The following is a 19,932-nucleotide window of genomic DNA, read 5'->3' as shown; positions in this document are numbered from 1 at the left end:
TTGGGAAAATTCTTAAAGAGATGAGAGTACCAGACCACCTCCTGAGAAACCCTGTGTGCAGGTCAAGAAGCAACAGTTAGAACAGGAGATGGAACAACGGACTGGTTCCAAATTGGGATAGGAGTACATCAAGGCTGTATATTGTCACCCTGAGTATTTAACTTATATGCAAAGTACATCATGCAAAATGCCATACTGGAGAAGCACAAGCTGGAATCAAGATTGCCAGGAGGAATATCAATATCCTCAGATATGCAAATGACACCACCTTAATGACAGAAAGCCAAAGAGGATCTAAAGAGCCTCTTGATAAAGGTGAAAAAGGAGAGTGAAAAAGCTGACTTAAAACTCAACATTCGAAAGATGAAGATCATGGCATCCAGTCCCATCACTTCATGGCAAACAGATAGGGGAAAAGTGGAAATAATGACAGACTTTATTTTCTTGGGCTCCAAAAACACTGCGGACAGTGACTGCAGCCAAGAAATTAAAAGTTGCTTGCTCCTTGGAAGAAAAGCTATGACTAATAAAAAGCAGAGACATCACCTTGCTGACAAAGGTCCATCTAGTCAAAGCTATGGTTTTTCCAGTAGTCATATGTGAGAGTTGGACCATAAAGAAAGCTGCACACCGAGGAACTGATGCTTTCGAACTGCGGTGCTGGAGAAGACTCTTGAGAATCCCTTGGACGCAAGGAGATCAAACCAGTCAATTCTAAAGGAAATCAATCCTGAATATTCACTGGAAGGACTGATGTTGAAGCTGAAGCTCCAATATGGCCAGTTGATGCAAACAGCCAAGTCATTGGAAAAGACCCTAATGCTGGAAAAGATTGACGGCAGGAGAAGGGGCGACGAGGATGAGATGGTTGGATGGCATTATCAACTCACTGGACACGAGTTTGAGCAAGCTTCGAGAGATGGTGAAGGACAGGGAAGCTTGGCATGGTGTGGTCCATGGGGTCGCAAAGAGTCAGACACAACTGAGCGACTGAACAACACACAGCCTCCTGAGCCCCTACTCCCTCACTCCAAGTCCTGGGGCTTTTCCTTTTCTACGTCCAGCCTCTCCTTCCAGGCCTGGCATGGACCCTCAAAGTCTCTCTCAGGGGCTTGGCCCCCACCTCGGCCCGGGACCTTCAGGCCCAGGCCTGTCTTCCTCATAGCCACCAGAGGGCGCTCTCTGAATGTGACGGGTTAGCCCCAGAACGTCAAGGGCGCTGAATCAATCTAAACTCTCAGCAGGCAGGAGAGCCCCTCCCTCACAGCAGGGTCTTACGCAACCCACCCCACTCCTCCCCATACTGAGGCCCCCAGGCCCACGTCCACCCCCCACACTTACCCCAGCCTGGTTCATTCTGCACGCATGCACCCTTACAGCGGTGCACACCCATGCACACATGCACACAGCCCACATGAGTGTGGAACTGGAGGACAGGGGCACAGCAGGTGGCTGGCCGAGGCCCACAGGATCCCGAGGGCGGGCTTCAGAGAATGTCAGGACCCCACAGAGCTGGGGGCCGGGCAGGACCTGGCAGGCTGCATGCCCAGCAGCTGCTCTGAAGCCCTCAATCTGCAAGTCTGCCTCAGTCTGGGCAGCGGGCGGAGAGCAGGCACCATGGCAGGAGCTGGTGCAGGCCTGAGGGTCCTGCAGCCCAGGAGCCACCAAGGGAAGAGCCCCCAGACTTGCCAGTGGACCCAGGGTGGGTCGAGCAGGGGACAGATCCGGGTGCAGGCAATGTGACACCCAGGATTAACTGCCGCCCACACAGGCTCTGAGAGGCTGGGGCCTCTCGGACTCAGGAAGCCACGACTCTCCCCACACGCAGGGAGAGGGGCTGAAAAGGTGTCTCTCAGCTTAGTTTCTGGGGGTCCCCAGCCTCCCTTCAATGAGCCCCAAACCAAGTGCCAATCCAAGGGGTCCCTGGTCCAGGGCCAGGGCTTCCAGATGCCCCCAAGGCTCAGGGAAGAGGGAGGGGCAGGCTCCAGGCCCAGGCCCCATCCAGACTCCTGCCCTGACCCCACAGAGTACAACACGGTGGGAGGGGACTGCCTGGATCTCCCAGAGACCTGGCCGGGCTGGCGGAGGGTCCCCAGACACCTACCCCGTTCTGGCTGTTGCAGTGCCGGGTGCTGATGATGGCTCCTGCTTCCTCGATCATCTTCAGGACGGTCCCTCCGTGCACATTGCCGGCCACGTTGGCATCATCCGGCCGCATGATCCTGTGGGGAGAAGAGGCAGGATGAGCCTCTGGCAGGATGTCACTCATGAACAGCAGTGACCCCAGGGAGACGGCCCTCCAAACGCCTGATGGCTCCCAGAGAAGGAAAAGGACCCCCACTCACCGTCGGGTGCTGATCTGACCTGACAGCCAGACAAGGGGCTGCAGGGTCATGTTGCCACTGTGGGGGGAGGGCAGAGGGGGACCTTCCTGCCCTGGCACCCAGCCTGCCAGTGGGAGAAGGCCCCTGACCTGGCAGGAAGGGAGGTCCTTTGCGAGGACCTTCCGCAAAGGCCATGACCGTGACATCGAGGCAGCCTGGCCGTGGGGTGCTCATGCGCCTGCCCTTCCTGGCTCCCAGGACCCGCAGTGACCCACAGAGCTGAATGAGCAAGGACACAGCTATGATCCCTTGGAGAAAGAACACATTCCCAGGACCACTGTCTCTGTCAGGAGTCCCAGAGGAGCTGGCCTCCTGTGGCCACAGATATTCTGAGAACTGCAAACAAATCACAGCATCCAGACCTTTCCGGCAAGACAAAACCTGATTGCTGCCTGCCCCCAGGGCTCCAAGAGAGCGCCCGAGGGGTGGGTTCCCTGGAGTTGAGAGTGGGGAACTCCCCAAGGTCAGGAGGGACTGAAATCACCCCATTTCCCCCAGAGGAAAAGCCATGTCTTTGCAGAGGTCAGCAGCAGGGAAGCCCTGTGAAATCCCTGGAGTCCCAGAAAGCCAGCCTGGTGCTCCTACCTTGAGCAACCCCATGTAGCTTGGCCCTCTCCCAGACACCTATCTGTCTGGCTGATAAACTCTGTCTCCACTAGCCTCAGGCCCTGAGGTGGGTATCAGGCACTGAGCAAGTGTGCAGTTTCCGGGTGTCCGGCATCACCTGGGCACACCCACCCTGCTCCAGTCTGCTGGCCAGCGTGGCCCTAGAGGCTGGACCCCCTACTCTGGGCCGTGGAGCTCCACTGCCCTCCCGATCTGGCTCCTTCCAGACTTGGAGGCTAAGCCAGGCAACCTCAGAGATGGTTCCCGACTCCCAGTCTTACTGGCTGGGTGACCTGAGCAAGCTGCCAAAACCCAGCCACCTTTACATTCTCATCCGTAAAAGAGGAACAACAGCACCACCGCACTTGACTATGGGAAAGACTGAACCACGAGATGGCACAGATAAGGAGCCTGGCACACAGTCAGCAACATACACACTCACCAGCACTGCTTCCTCCTTCTCTAAGCACCAGCCAAAAGCTGCAGGAGGGCTGGAGCCTCCAGCATTCAGTCACCAATGCCATTTTCTGGGGAGACCAAAGGCTGTCTGGACCTGTCGCCCATCCCCAAAGTCACCCCTTCAGCCTAGAGGGCATTCAGGACCCCTACTCTTCACCTGCATCACTGGCGCAAGGGCGGCAGCCACGGTCGCCCAGGCAGTGGCCGGGGAACCCCTAGAGCACAGGAAAGGAGCCTCATTTGGCTTCTCAAATGCTCATTTTAAAAGATTTTTGAATCAACTCAAAATAGATTAAAAACTTGAACATAAGATCCAAAGCCAGAAAACTCCTAGGAAAAGACATAGGCTGTAGCGATGATTTTTTCGATTTGACATCAAAAACAAAGGGTAAAGAAGGAAAAAATACGTAAGTGAGACTACATCAAACTAAAAGGTTCCTGCACAGCAAAGGAAGTGATCAGTCAAATGAAAAGATAACCTGTGGGGTGTGAGAAAGCATCTGCAAATCATGTACCCGATACAGCATTAATATCCAAAATACACAAAGAACTCATAACATTCAAGAGCAAAACAATCCAGTTAAAAAATGGGCAGAGGACTGGAGTGGACATTTTCCCAAACAAGACATACTGATGGCCAACAGGCCCGTGAAAAGAGACTCAACATCATTAACCGTCTGCTGCCAAGTCACTCAGTTGTGTCCAACTCTGTGCGACCCCATGGACTGGAGCCCACTAGGCTCCTCTGTCCACGGGATTCTTCAGGCAAGAAAACTGGAGAGGGCTGCCATACCCTTCTCCAGGGGATCTTGTCGACCCACAGATCAAACCCATGTCACTTATGTCTCCTGCATTCGCAGCCAGGTTCTTCAGCACTAGTGCCACTTGGGAAGTCCCATTAACCATCAGGGGAACACAAACCAAAACCACAATCAGATACCACCTCACATCTGTCAGAATGACTGTTATCAAAAAGACAAGAAACATGTGTTGGCAAGGATGTGGAAAAAAGAGAACCCTTGGGCACTGCTGATGGGAATGTAAATTGGTACAGCCCCTGTGGAAAACAGCATGGAGATGCCTCAAAAAATTCAGATTCCAACTACCATATTAACTAGCAATCCCACTTCTGGGTACTCATCAGAAGGAAATGAGGTCACTATCTCAAAAAGATATCTACGGGACTTCCCTGGCAGTCCAGTGGTTAAGAATCTGCCTTTCAGTGCATACCTGGGCTCAATCCCTGGTCAGGGAACTTAGACCCCATATGCCAAAGGGCAACTAAGCCCATGCGCCATAACTAGAGAGCCCAAGCACCAGAACAAGAAGCCTGAGCACTGCAACAAAGGGCCCAAGGCAGCCAAAAACATATTTTAAAAAGGTATCTTCACCCCCACATTCACTGTGGCATTATTTACAGTACCCAAGACATGAAACAACCTACTTGCCCACTCACGGATGGATGAAGCAGATGAAGTAGATGTGGTATGTGTGTGTCTATTGATGAAGATGATTAAAGAGCCTCCTGATGAAGGTGAAAGAAGAGTGAAAAAGCTGGCTTAAAACTCAACATTCAAAACACTAAAATCATGGCATCCAGTCCCATCGCTTCATGGCAAATAGATGGGTGGGGGAAATGGAAACAATAACAGACTTTATTTTCTTGGGTTCTAAGATCACTGTAGATGGTGAAATTAAAAGACGCTTGGTCCTTGGAAGAAAAGTTATGACAAACCTAGACAGCTTATTAAAAAGCAGAGACATTACTTTGCCAACAAAGGTCCATCTAGTCGAAGCTATGGTTTTTCTAGTAGTCATATATGGATGTGAGAGTTGAACTATAAAGAAAGCTGAGCACCGAAGAATTGATGCTTCTAAACTGTGGTGTTGAAGAAGACTCTTGAGAGTCCCTTGGACTGCAAGGAGATCCAACCAGTCCATTCTAAAGGAGATCAGTCCTGAATATTCATTGGAAGGACTGATGCTGAAGCTGAAGCTCCAATACTTTGGCCACCTGATGCAAAGAATTGACTCATTTGAAAAGACCCTGATGCTGGGAAAGATTGAAGGCGGGAGGAGAAGGGAACGACAGAGAAGGAGATGGTTGGATGGCATCACTAACTCAATGGACATGAGTGTGAGTAAACTCTGGGAGATGGTGATGGACAGGGAGGCCTGGCATGCTGCAGTCCATGGGGTCGCAAACAGTCGGACACCACTGAGCAACTGAACTGAACTGAAGGCTATGTTTTTCCTTAAACTGTGTACTAATGATCATATAACATCAATGTATCTTGCTTGAGGACTTGTTTCTTCTTAACAGGAACCCATTCCTTCTGGCTAACCTTGTTAAGATGTATGTTGTGTGAGTGGGTCTTGTAAGACCTTTACAACCTTGAGGCATTCTTCGGATCTATTGCTAGTAACCAATTGATAAAGTATATAAGGTCTTGCTAAGACTAGTGGGGGGGGCACTCTTCTGCCCCCTTCTGGTGTCTGTGTCAGAAGATTTCTCTATCCCTTGTTACTTTAATAATAATACTTTTGCCGCATGAAGCTCTTGAGTGACTGAAGCCGCGTCTATGGTCCCAAAGCGAAATTTTCTCCTTCAGAGATCACGAATCTGACACCATTCACCATAAGCTACCACTAGAAAAGGCAAAACTATGAGACAATTTTTAAAAGTCCATGTTTGGACTTGCCTGGTAGTCCAGTGGTTAAATTCATGTGCCAATGCAGGGGTGTGTGCTTAGTCACTCAGTCGTGTCCAGCTCTTTGTGACCCCATGGGCTGTAGCCCACCAGGCTTCTCTGTCCATGAGGATTCTCCAGGCAAGAATGCCCACCTCCAGGGGATCTTCCCAAAACAGGGATTGAACCCAGGTCTCCCACATTGCAGGTAGATTCTTTAACATCTGAGCCACTGGGGAAGCCCAAGAATACTGGAGTGCGTAGCTATTCCCTTCTCCCTGGGATCTTCCCGACCCAGGAATCAAACTGCGGTGTCCTGCATTGCAGGCAGATTCTTTATGGGTTCATAAAGAATGTGGGTTCATCGGCTGCTACAGATGCACCTCTCTGTTGGGGCTGCTGATAAAGGCCGAGGCTATGTGTGTAGGGCAGAGGGCATGCGGGGAGCCGCTGCACTTTCCTCTCCGTTTTGCTGTGAAACTAAAGCTGCTCTGAGGACTTCCCTGGCGTCCAGGGGTTCGGACTGCTTTCACTGTGGGGAACTAGGCTCCAGCAAAAACAAAAACTGCTCAAAAAGTGACCTCTAATAAAAAATGTTATAGAAAATATTTTTAACATTTTGAGTTTTAAAAATTCCTACTTATACTACTAAGCTCTTTTTTTCTTAAAGTTTAAGAGGTAGCCAATTCAAATAACAAATAACAGCTGAGCTACCAGGAAAGCCTCCAGTGCAGAGGAGGTGAGTTCGATCCTTGGCCTAGGAAGATTCCACATGCCATCAGGGCAAGTAAGCCCCTGTGCCACAACCACTAAAGCCTGCAAGCCCTAGAGCCTGTGCTCCACAACAAGAGAAGTCACCAAGTGAGAAGCCCGTGCACCGCAACTAGAGAAAGCCTGCCACAGATCTCCAAAGGATTGAAGACCCAGTGCAGCCAAAAATAAAATTTCTTTTTTTTTTTTTTAAATGTCAGTGTTGAGATTTCCCTGGTGGTCCAGTGGCTAAGACTCCTGAGTTCCCAATGCAGGGGGCCTGAGTTCTATCCCACATGCCACAACTAAAAGATTCCACATGTTGTAACTAAGGCCTGGCAAACAAATAAATACTAAAAAAAAAAACAAAAAACCAAGGTCAGTGTTTGCCAGAGGTTGGGGTGGGGGTGGGATAAGAGGACAGAGCAGAGGATTTTTAGGGCAGTGAAAATACTCTGCATGATTCCGGAATGGTGGACACATCACTACCCATTTGTCCATAGCATGTACAACTCCTAGAGTGAACCCCAATGTAAACTGCGGACTGTGGTGTGACACTGAGGTGTCACTGTGGGTTCATCGGCTGCGACAAATGCACCTCTCTGTTGGGGCTGCTGATAAAGGCGGAGGCTATGCATGTGGGGCAGAGGGCATGCGGGGAGCCTCTGCACTTTCCTCTCCGTTTTGCTGTGAAACTAAAGCTGCTCTGAGGACTTCCCTGGCGTCCAGGGGTTCGGACTGCTTTCACTGTGGGGAACTAAGCTCCAGCAAAAACAAAAACTGATCAAAAAGTGACCTCTAATAAAAAATGTTATAGAAAATATTTTTAATGTTTTGAGTTTTAAAAATTCCTGCTTATACTACTAAGCTCTTTTTTTTAAGTTTAAGAAGTAGCCAATTCAACTAACAAAACAACCTCTATCAAACAACAACAATATCAAACTCTTTCCTTTGCATTTGTTTTCAACTTAGTAAAGACCAGATGGTCCACCTCTACCCATAGGCCTAAGGGCCAGGCAGGGGTCCAGACAGGGGAGGACTGAAACAATTCTACACCACACAGCCTTCCCCAGGAGCACCAGAGATCGCGTCTGGGGAGCCTGACTTATTTCTGCCTGTTTGTAAAGTAGGGCTGTGTATGCCAGGCTGGCTCAGAGCCAGGAAGAGCAAACAGAGGGCCCCAAGGCCAAGGAGGAAGTGCTCACATCCGGGAGGGCCTGAGGAGGGAGAGGCCAGGGAGGACGCACCTCTGAGACAGGAGGACACGGGACAGAGCCTGGAGCCACCCTGCGACACTGGGGGTCTGGACGGACCCCACAGCACCAACATACCACTAACTCCGGAGGGGCCCCTGGGTACTAAGCTCCAGGCCCACCCCCACCCCCTCGTCCTGGTCACCCCGGGTCCTGCCCAAGGACTGTCCTAGCGCCCCCAGGCCAGCTGACACCCACATGGTGCAGACGCAAACCTTCCCCAGGGACCTGATCCTGCCTCTGCTCTGCAATTCTGCAAACAAGGAGGGCCAGAGCCCAGGTCTGGCAGCCCCTCCCTGGGGCCCCATATCAGATGCCTGCCCCAGGGCATCACCGTGATTCCATCCCAGCCTCCACCCCAACGCCAGGGCTATGGTCCTGCACCTGGCCACCCTCCCTTTGTCCCCTCCTTCCTCCAAAGAGCTCTGGAGCTGCTGGGCAGGGTCTTCTTCAACTCACTTCCCCCTGAACTCCCGCCATGCGTGTCACCTCCAGGCAGGCAGGAGTGTGAGTGACCAGGGTAGCCAGGGGAACGGGCAGCCAGGGGAACGTGCAGCCTCTCGGAGGAGCTCCTGCTTTCCCATTTTTAGCAAAAACACGGATATGGAAAGTGTTTCGCTTTCCTCTTTTCTATTAGAAAAGAAGCAAAGACAGCCCAGTGGAGCACACACGATGCCACACGGCACTGCCCACTGGTCTCTGGTCAGGGAGGTGAAGGGGTGGTATTGGCCCTCACAGCTGGCCAGCTGCATCCGTGCAGGGGTTTGAGTTGGGGATACCAAAGAACTGAGTTTTCTAGAGAAGCCGGCAATCCAGAGTTTAATGTGAAATCTCTTGGAATTTGACTGGCAGCACCTGACTGTTGAAATGGCCTCCACACAGGCCAGCTCTGTGAGGGCAGAGCAGGTGGTGGGCCTGACCCCATCCTGGGGGGACTCTGTGTGCCCCATTCTCTTTCCCACATCTCTCTGCCCCTCTGCCCATGCCAACCTGCAACTCCCTCAGTCCTTGAACCCCAGAAGCTCCAGGGAAAAGTGGACAGTTGGGCCAGGGAGCCCTTCCTGTGACCCCCATCCCCCACATCTTCTCAGCTGGCCAGTGGCAGGGACACTGCCTCCTGTGACCAGGCCTACGCACCCCAAGATCCTCTCCACCATCTTCCTCTCTCCCTGCCCTCCCAGCAGTGGCATCTGGAATGTCACCACCCTGTCACTCACCATCCCTCCCCCTCCATTCCAGCCACTCCTGCCCCAAACCACAGGATGAGCTGGCCAGGGATGGGCCCACGGAACCAAAGCAGACACCGCCTCCTCCCTGCTAACCTCTGAAGCAAACACTAAGCTGATGACAAGAGCAGGAAGGAAGCCACACACACCGGGGTTATACAGTCACTTTCAGATGGTGCAGCCGCCCCCTACCCGGGCGCCAGGAGAACTTCAGAGGAAGTGACACCTGGGTCAACTCCGGGAGAGGGAGCAGATGAGCCAGGGACAGAGGGTGGGGCACGAGGGATGCTCCAAGGAGAGGTGGTATCTCAGAAGAAGACCCCAGAGACAGGAGAGCTTGGCAGGTACAGAAAAAAACAGTGGTCCCCCAAAGCCGGCCAGTGACCCCTGGGGGGAGAGAATATGGGTGAAGGGCGAGCTGGAGAATGGAGCCAGGAGCTTGTCACATGGGCCTGGGACTGGGACAGAGCCTGGACTTGTCCTGGGGGCAGGGTGGCCTTGGGAGACCCTGAGTCGGGGCTGGTGTGCGAGGAGTCACCCAGGGGCTGCGGATGGAGGGGCTTCTCTGCCTACGTCTTGCCTCCCTGCCGAAGCCCACCATTCACCCTGATGCCCCAAGAGTCACTCTTCTTAAGCAGGAGTCCACGGCCCTGCCAGACCCTCCAGGGCCCCTGCTACAGGAGAAAAATTCAACTCCCGGGACTTCCCTGGCAGTCCAGCGGTTGAGACTCTGCACTTCCACTGCAGGGGGCGTGGGTTTGATCCCTGGTCAGGGAACTAAGATCCCGCATGGCACATGGGGCAACCAGAAAAAGAAAAAAAAAGATTCAACTCCCTAGCGAGGCCTCTGAAGCCCTCAGGGATCTGGAACTCTCCTCGCCTATCTCCCCTGCCTCTCGGGGCTCTAGGCTGCACCTGCCCAAGCCAGTGCTGCTGGCTGGGCCCACCTGGATCTTCCCTCCACCTCACCTGCACCAGCCTGTCCCGGCAACATGCCACCTCTGCCCCATGAAGAAAGGCGACTCGTGGACGAATGGGGAGCCTAAGTAGACACAAAATTCCGGAGGGCAACCCAGCTTTATCATCATCCACCCAAACTCCAGATATATGGGCTGCTCTAAGCCAGATGTCCCACCAAGAGGAATTCAACCTACAGATGCTTCCACACATGACCAAACCAAGCGTGTTCAAGGTTACTCACTGAAAAGCTGTTTTACGTGCAAAAGCTGGCCGTGCCCTAAATCCGCCAATAAGGGGCTCATTAGATTAAGTTACACCCACACAACACAGAGAGCACAGCCTCGAGCAAGAGGGAGGAAGGGTCTCGGAGAAGCCCTGTTAGATGAGAAAAGGCTCAGAATGATGGGAGACAGGTGACCGTATCTGCAGGCCCAGTGGAGACCACCCTTGGTGGGAGGCCCGGGAAACCAGAACCTTCCACTGCCCCTGAGAGGGGAACCAGCGATTGGAGGAAGGTTACAGTGACGCCTCTGTGCCTTTTGAATTTAAAACCATGTCAAAGGACTTCCCTGGTGGTCCAGCTGTTAAAACTCTGCTCCCAATGCAGGGAGCGTGGGTTTGATCCTAGGTCGGGGAACAAAGATCCCGCAAGCCCCACAAAACCATGTCAACCATGTCAAATATTAATAAATCCACAGTCTTTAAAATTTATTCAAAACACAGCTGAAACAAAGGTGCTCAGCAAAGCCTTCTCTGAACTCACCACAGCAAGGCTACCATCTCTGCTGGTTCCTATGGGCGGGAGAAAGGCAGGGGAACAGAGTAGGAGAGGCCTTTCCAGGAACAGACAGCAGGCAAGGGACAATGGGGAGGCCGGAGGAGCCACCCTGCTCCCCACATGTCTGCGTGTCCTGAGGGCAGGCCCTGTCCCTCTGCTCCTCCAGGTCCCCCGAGGCCGGGCCAGGCCCCACCCAACCTGGAGCCTCTGGACGGGATTGAACTGTGTCCCCTGACACAATTCAGATCAGCTGAAGCCCTGACCCTGGAACCTGTGACCGTGATCTGATTTGGAACCAAGGTGTTGGCAAACATGGTCAAGTTAAGATGAGGTTATTACCAGGGCTGTGTTCCCATGACTGGTATCATTAGAAGAAGATGGAAATCTGGACACACCAGGGGAAAAGGCCACACGACACGGTGGCAGAGACTGGAGTGACACTTTGACAAGACACACAGGCACTGCCTGCAGCCCGGATGCTGGACAAGGAAAGAAAGGCCCTTCCCCCTAGAGCCTTCAGAGGGAGCGTGGCCCTGCCGATCCCTGGTATGGGGCTTGCAGCCTCCAGATGTGAAAACATATGCATTTCTGGGTTTTAAGCCACCCAGGTGCGGTCATGTGTTACAGTGACGCCAAGAAGCCCAGACAGCATGTGGCCTGAGGCCCCTGCCTGGGTGGCCTGAGCACCACCCCCAGAAGGCAGCAGGAGCGGCCGGGCCGAGACCCCATGGCCTGCAGCCAAGCTCAGGTCCTGCTCCCCAGTCCGGCCAGCCCAGGCCAGGCCCCCCAGCAGCCTTGGTGGCAGCTCCACTGATGACTGCCCCCTGCCCACCCTACCCACAGCCCCCCAGCATGAGGCCAACATCTGCAACTCTGACAGGAAAATGTCAGTGCTAAAATGGAACACTTCCACATGAGTTCCACAGGAACTGGGGGAGGTGAGGCAAGGGGGCTGTTTCCTTTACCCAACGGTGAAAGCAGAACTGTCTGAAGGAGAAGGTGGCAGTGCCAAGTCCAGCTAAGGACACGTGAAGTCCTCTGTGGGGTTTCCATCAGCACTCAAACATGGGCAGAACCACTGGGCTTGCTACCAGGGTCCAGGCAGGTTCCCACAGGGCAGCCAGCTCTAAGCACACCTCACGGATTGTGTCAGAAGCTCCCCAGACCTGTCCCTTCTGAATGAGGCTCAACCCAGAGAAGCAGAGGTGGTCAGGACAGTGACTTTTGGACAGAGTGCCACCCCTGCCTTGGAGCTGCAGGTGACAGTTGAGAAGGTGCCAGTGGCGGGGGCATCCATAAAGCAGGATCTGAACAGGAGTCCGAAGGCGGGCCAGGGAGGAGACTGGCAGGGCGGGGACTGCCACTGCTGGTAAGAAAGGAGCTCCAGGCTCATCTAAGGCATGCACCTGCCAGGAGAACCACATGGGTTGGGGGCACGTGGGCTAGTTCACACCTGGCAGCCTCCACCATAGGGCCCTTAAGGCCAGAGTCAGGCACATATGAACACCCCTCTTCCTATGTGGGGGGGACTCTGCCCAACGGAAGGCTGTTTGGCACTGCTTGTCCTATCCAATTTGCTGCCTAAGAAGGTTCCAGCAAAGCTCCTTCAACCCCCAAAGACCCCAGAGGAGGCAAGGCGGGAGAAACAGTTGGGCCGCCAAAGAGGCCCTGGGACCCTCCCAGGCCCCAAAGCAGGACACAAGAATGAACCAGGGCAGGTGGCCCACCCAGCCCCACTGATCCCAAAAACCCAGAGCACACTGAGCTGAGCAGACAGGAAGGTGAGCAGCGCCTGGCCCAACCGCAGAAATCTGCTGGCAGGAGAAAGGGAAGCACCAACTGGGCAAGAAGGCAAAGAGGAGCAAGTGTCCCAACTTGGGCCCTGGAGCCAGGTGGGTGAGCACCAGGTGGGTGAGTGCCAAGCCTCACTGCCAACTCCCCCAGGCACCCATGATATGACCCCGCCAGGAGCCCATGTGGATACTCAGAGGCCAGAGTCCCCATCCCGGCTTCAGTTAACCACTTAACCTCCAAGGTCAGCAAGACCTGGGCCAGGCCTGGGTGCCCTGGGCTGCCAGAAGCCAGCCAGTCTGTCGCACACAGAGGCCAAGTCCCCCTACCACCTGACCCCATCTGCCACAGGGGTCCCCACATGGGGCGGGGGTCCCACAACTGGTGGTTGGTACCTGCTCAGCTGGGAAGCCATGTGGGCTGGGACATCCCAGGTCCAGAGAGAGGAGAGGGGGGCAGCTGCAGCTGACTCACCCGCCCTCTCCCACTGCAAGGACGGTCCCAACCCCTTGGCCTGGCGGGAAGCACCCTGGCTTCCTTGGCTGCCCAATCTAACCAGGAAGGGGCCATTTCATCAGTCTGAGAAGCATACCAAAACCCAGTTGTCATAGAAACCTCATCTTGTATATAACAACAGTGGAGAAGGAAACCTTCTAGCCCTCCTGCTGCTGTTGCCCTGAGATCTAGAAGGCACAGGTGCCCTCCTGAGTCAGCGCCGGCGACAAAGGCCAAGCCCCAGGCCTGGACCCAAAACTTCCTGACACTCAGACAGAAGTGGTGGTGGGGTGGGGGGAGGTGTCAAGAGCCAGAGTAAGTGAGACAGAGGGAGAGGTCCATCAGATGCAGAGGAGACGGCATCTGAAACCTGTCCCTCAAGCCCACCCTGAGTGGTAGGGGCTGTTGAACCTTGGCAGGGAGGCAGATGGCTGTTCAGCCCTCTCCTGGCCGACCCCCTGCCCCCACCACACAGACCTTCCTCCCCACCGCTCAGGTGCACTGGCTTCTACTGTCTCCCCCCACTAGGTCTGGGGGAAGAGGACCAGCTGGCAGAGAGGTCCTGGTGCTGAGGTGAAGCAGCAGCCAGGGGAGAGGAGGCTGGACATGTCCTGAGTGTCACCCAGACTCAAAGCCATCCCTGCAGAGCCACGGTCACCCAGGCACCATGATGGGTGGCATGAATGAATGAACCCACCCACTCAAGGGCATCCTTCCTAAAAACTGTCATCCTGGCTGGGCTCCCAGGCACCTGTCCAGCTAACCCACACAGACTTTGTTGTTAAGAGGTCAAGTCAGGACACGGCCCTGATGGGGCTTGGGCCCCACTTGGGCCCACAGAGACCCCCCTGTCAGAGGCCAAGTGCCCTCAGCTCCTTCCCGGGGGCCTTCCTAATATATGGATGAATTCTCACTGAAGGCACTAGTGGCCCCACCTTTATGCAAAAGAGAGAAAGAACATTCCAGACTGATTAAGAACATCCCAGCCTGACCAGCACCATAGCCCCCAGTTCCACAGGGAGGCAGGCACCCAGCCCAGGAGGAAGTGGCAAGGCTACCCTTAGCTGGGCCATCAGGATGCCCGGAGCCTGGACCTGGCAGGCAGGTGAGGGGCCCGCCCACCACACCCACAGCGTCTGCCTGGAGCGGAGTCAGGGCTGAGTCTGGGACAAAACTTCTCCCATGAGCCTCCCCACCCATACAGCCTGACAGGTCCCGGCCAGGACGGCAGACCTCCCCCAGCCCCGTGGCTGCTACAACGGCACATCAAGATCTGCCCGCAGCCCCTGGAACAGGTCCTGTCTGGCAGGGCCGGGCCAACCTGCTCACCGCCAGGTCCCACACTGGGCATATGTGGCAGACGCTGAGCTGACCTGGGGGATGCAGAGTGGACAGACGTCATCCCCACCCCACCCGCCCAGGGCCCTGGTCCCCTCGGGTCAGCTGGGACCCCCTCCTCCGGCCCTCCTCACTTCCCCTCCCCTGGGCCACAGGCCGCTCAGGACACGAACCACCTCAGAGGTTCTGGGAGCCCCACATGCTCGGTCTGTTCTAGTCCCTCTCTCAACCTCAGGTTGGAAAGAAGGCCCCAAGGCCCCAGATGCCTACTCCAGCCCCGGCCTCCAGAGCCACATGCCGAGACCTGCCAGTCACACCTGCCCTGGTGCTTGAGCCAGGGTCCCCCAGACACGCCCACGGCAGCTGCCCCACAGTTTCCCCATGGCTCCCAACTCACAGCCTGGCCTTCTCCCTGAGTCGGGCCTGATCAGTGCGCCTCCAGAAGGCTGAGAGGGGCACAGCTCGCCGGAGCAAGAGCATGGCATCCGCAGCCCCAAGGTCCCTCCTGAAGCCACAACCAGATGGGGCTTAGAGAGGGCTCCCTGGCCTGCAGCGGTGCCCTTTGGACTCAGCCAGTCCTGCGTAGGGGCATCGCTGCCTCCCTAAGCAACCGTGGCATCCCTCTCCACGTGGCGGGCTGGGAACCACCCCCTCCCCAGATAAGGGGCGGTGCCCAGAAGCCCATCCCAACACTCCAAATACTGCAGGTTCCCTGACCTTTTTTTGTTCAAATTTTTGTGTTTTAAGTTTTTTGGTTGTGTCACCAGGTTTGAAGAATCTTAGTTCCCCAACCAGGGGTTGAACCTAGACCTTCAGCAGTGAAAGTGCTGTGTCCCAACCACTGGGTAGCCAAGGAACTCTCTCCTTGACTTTTTTTATTCCTCCTTGACTAAGCGCACTAAGCGTGGCCAAGAGGAGCTACCCCACGTTCGAGGTCAGGGGTGGCGGCCGGGAGGAGCTACTCCAAGGCCAGGGCGGTGGCCAGGAGGACCAACCCCACGCCCAAGGAGCCATGGCTGTGAGGGCGCAGGAGGGCCTAGAGGAGCTATCCCACGTTGAAGGTCAGGAAGGGCGGCAGTGAGGAAATACCCCTCGTCCAAGGTAAGAGAAACCCAAGTAAGATGGTAGGTGTTGCAAGAGGGCATCAGAGGGCAGACACACTGAAACCATACTCACAGAAAACTAGTCCATCTAATCACACTAGGACCACAGCCTTGTCTAACTCAATGAAACTAAGCCATGCCTGTGGGGCAACCCAATATGGGCGGGTCATGGTGGAGAGATCTGACAGAATGTGGTCCACTGGAGAAGGGAATGGCAAACCACTTCAGTATTCTTGCCTTGAGAACCCCATGAACAGTATGAAAAGGCAAAATGATAGGATACTGAAAGAGGAACTCCCCAGGTCAGTAGGTGCCCAATATGCTACTGGAGATCAGTGGAGAAATAACTCCAGAAAGAATGAAGGGATGGAGCCAAAGCAAAAAGAATACCCAGGTGTGGATGTGGGTATACCCTTCTACCTTTTCTCTTACCTTTACAATAAGGCTCCGAATTCACTGTGGGATTAAAAAACATATTAACCTGTGATTTAAAAACACCTGAATGTAACATGTTGCTACATCTGGGCTGTTAGTTATAATTGGGAACATAATAAAATCTCAAAAAGCTGAGAGGAAACATAGGTAAAAAAGAGAAACAACAGACTGAATACATATAGTCCCAGGAAAAACTAAAGCAATAACGGAAATAGCAGATAACATCCAATACAGGATGTTTAATCATGTCAAAGATTCTAAACGATTGCATATCTTTAAAACAAGAATGGGCTACAGTGGCTGACTTTATTTTTAGGGGCTCCAAAATCACTGCAGATGGTGACTGCAGTCATGAAATTAAAAGGCACTTACTCCTTGGAAAGAAAGTTATAACCAACCTACATAGCATATTCAAAAGCAGAGACATTACTTTGCCTACAAAGGTTCGTCTAGTCAAGGCTATGGTTTTTCCAGTGGTCATGTATGGATGTGAGAGTTGGACTGTGAAGAAGGCTGAGCACTGAAGAATTGATGCTTTTGAACTGTGGTGTTGGAGAAGACTCTTGAAGAGTCCCTTGGACTGCAAGGAGATCCAACCAGTCCATTCTGAAGGAGATCAGCCCTGGGTGTTCTTTGGAAGGAATGATGCTAAAGCTGAAACTCCAGTCCTTTGGCCACCTCATGAGAAGAGTTGACTCATTGGAAAAGACTCTGATGCTGGGAGGGATTGGGGGCAGGAGGAGAAGGGGATGACAGAGGATGAGATGGCTAGATGACATCACTGACTCGATGGACGTGAGTCTGGGTGAACTCCAGGAGTTGGTGATGGACAAGGAGGCCTGGCGTGCTGCGATTCATGGGGTCGCGAAGAGTCGGACACGACTGAGCGACTGGACTGAACTGAACTTGACTTTTGAAACTCCTGTAAAATCGTAAGAAATTGGAGTAGAAAGAGATGTTGGAAATTAGCTGGTTCGAGCCCCAGCTTCTACTCGGGAGGAAGGGAGGAAGGGCGGCAGGCCACCAATAGTCAGAACCAGAAAATACCAGGGGTACCGATCCGGGAAGGAAGGCCGGGTGTGGGGAGGCAGCCTGCAGGGCTCTGTGAAGGTCAACAACTGCCCTCCCCACCTCCCCTATACACCAACCAGGTGATGATAATGACCCCGCACCAACAAGAGAAGTGGCACCATTTGCCCCACCAGGTTCTAAGTTCATTACAAGACTGGCTTAAAGATGCAACAGTCCTCAATGGAGCAAATGGAGAATCCTGATATCAACCTGTACCTGAAGAACTTTCTGAATGATACATCTACCAACGGCATGGTGAGGATTCACATGGCATGGGATGCTGAGCACAGGACCATAAGACATGGGAAAATGGACTGAAATCCACAACTGGGACAAGGCTATCTAGAGAAGTGCTTTTAGACAAACCACAGAAGTTAAGACTGAAATGAAGTGTTGTTGGAGGGAAGACATGTTTCACGTTTGGAGAATGAGCCACTAAATGATATGCAGCGTCAACTGCTTAAAACCTGGAGAGAGATACAAGCTAAACCCAGTAGAACTTAGATTTTTTTTTTTTTTAATTAGAGAAAAACAGAATTCAGGGAGGGGAGAAAATCTGTAAGAAATGATGCAAAATTAACTGTCTAAGACCCCTCCCACAGCTCAGTCCTGTCAGGGAGGCTGGACTAGGCCTCCACAGCCACTGGACTCCAGCCATGAGCAGACCTTTCCACAAACAGAACCATCTGATGCCACTTTAGTTATATGAGTAAACAATTTTGAAGCTGAACAACCATAAGTTGCTATTTCCTTTCTATTAAATTAACCAAGAACCATTTAAAATGACAAAACTAGATGTCTGGAAAGGTTCATAGCAACATTATTCATAATAACCGAAAGGCAGAAACCCAGGTATCCATCATCGGGTAAATAACATATGGTCTGTCAACCCAATGGACCATTCAGTTCAGTTCAGAGGCTCAGTCATGTCCGACTCTTTGTGACCCCATAAATCGCAGCATGCCAGGCCTCCCTGTCTATCACCAACTCCCGGAGTTCACCCAAACTCATGTCCATCGAGTCAGTGATGCCATCCAGCCATCTCATCCTCTGTCATCCCCTTCTCCTCCTGCCCCCAATCCCTCCCAGCATCAGAGTCTTTTCCAATGAGTCAACTCTTCTCATGAGGTGGCCAAAGGACTGGAGTTTCAGCTTTAGCATCATTCCTTCCAAAGAACACCCAGGGCTGTCTCCTTCAGAATGGACTGGTTGGATCTCCTTGCAGTCCAAGGGACTCTTCAAGAGTCTTCTCCAACACCACAGTTCAAAAGCATCAAGTCTTTGGCACTCAGCCTTCTTCACAGTCCAACTCTCAGATCCATACATGGACCATTATTTGACCATAAAAAGGAATGCAGTACTGATACACACTGATAAAAGGAATGTTCATGTGTTGAGGTCTGGGGAAGTCATTCTGGCTATAAATGAGTTACCTTGATTAGATGCTGACTAAAATAGCCTGTTTGTGGTCTAGCAGACAAACACTGTGCATCTGCTTTAATTACTAAAGGAAAGGGTGCACTGACCAGAAGAGTGTTCATGCTCAAAATAAAGCCTGGGGACTTCCCTGGTGGTCCAGTGGCTAAGACTCTGAGCTCTCAATTCCAGGGGTCTGGGTTTGATCCCTGGTCGGGGAACTAGATGGCACATGCGACAACAAATAGCTCCAATATCGCGGCTGAAGATGGAAGATCCCGCTGGCTGCAGCTGAGACCTGGAGAAGCCAGATAAATAAAGAAAAAATAAGGATTAAACACCTCCTCCCTGGGACACCAATGCTCATTATTCCTTCAACAGTCAGACTCCCTTCCCAGATGCCAAGGCCACACTGATGTCCTGGGTACGTGGGGATCTGGTTTTCTGAAACCGGAGGGAACATCAAGTCAACTGATGTTCTCTCTACTGACAAGACAGAAAACTGTGCTGAAAATTCTGTTTCTCCGGAGCAGATCGTCAGAGCAAATCCTCTGGGCTACAGTCCTCAGTTTGGCTCACATCAAACTCTTTCCTATTCCTGTTATACACTGTTTATTAGTTATTTGCCTCAACAACACTAAAACACGGATGAACTCTGAAAACATTATGCTGAGTGAAAGAAGCCAGTCATGCAAAAGACCATTTAGTATATGAGTCCACTGATATAGAACACCCAGAACAGGCAAATCCTAGAGACACACAGACGGTAGACTGGCAGTTGCCAGGGGCTGGGGAAGGGAGGCAGGGAGTGAAAACACCCATGAGGTTGTGTCTGGGGTGCAGTTTGTGGGGAAATAACCACTATGTCCTTCAGCTCTGAAGGCCATCTGGAAACTGAAGAAGGTGGAGAAGGCAGCATGCTTCCTTCCATCTGCCCCACACCTGCCCAGGGAGTAGGGGCTACACCCGAGTCACCACGGAGAAAGGCAGGAAGTGACAGACAAGGTCCTGGAGCTCAGAGAATCAACTGGCCCAACTGATGGTAGGCACCCAGGAGAGAAGGTGAGCAGAGGGCTGAATGGTTTTTCCTAGAACTGGAGGCCAGTTTCCTCCCATGGCTTCCCTGGCGGCTCAGATGGTAGAATCTGCCTGCGATGTGAGAGACCCAGGTTCGATC

General features: G+C 53.0%; 1 protein-coding gene across 5 annotated transcripts in view; it reads right to left on the bottom strand.

The window, feature by feature from the left end:
- Positions 1 to 19,932, bottom strand: part of ACOT7 (acyl-CoA thioesterase 7) — a 110,089-nt gene that overhangs the window by 54,779 nt on the left and 35,378 nt on the right. For all 5 annotated transcript variants that reach the window (XM_055582444.1, XM_055582442.1, XM_055582445.1 and 2 more), the window contains exon 2: positions 2,105 to 2,222. In XM_055582444.1, coding sequence (XP_055438419.1) covers positions 2,105 to 2,222 — 118 coding nt within the window. The remainder of the gene's footprint in view (positions 1 to 2,104; positions 2,223 to 19,932) is intronic.

This window comes from Bubalus kerabau, chromosome 5 (assembly GCF_029407905.1).
Source record: "Bubalus kerabau isolate K-KA32 ecotype Philippines breed swamp buffalo chromosome 5, PCC_UOA_SB_1v2, whole genome shotgun sequence".
Lineage (NCBI taxonomy): Eukaryota > Metazoa > Chordata > Mammalia > Artiodactyla > Bovidae > Bubalus > Bubalus kerabau.
This window is presented reverse-complemented; position numbering and strand designations above follow the sequence as displayed.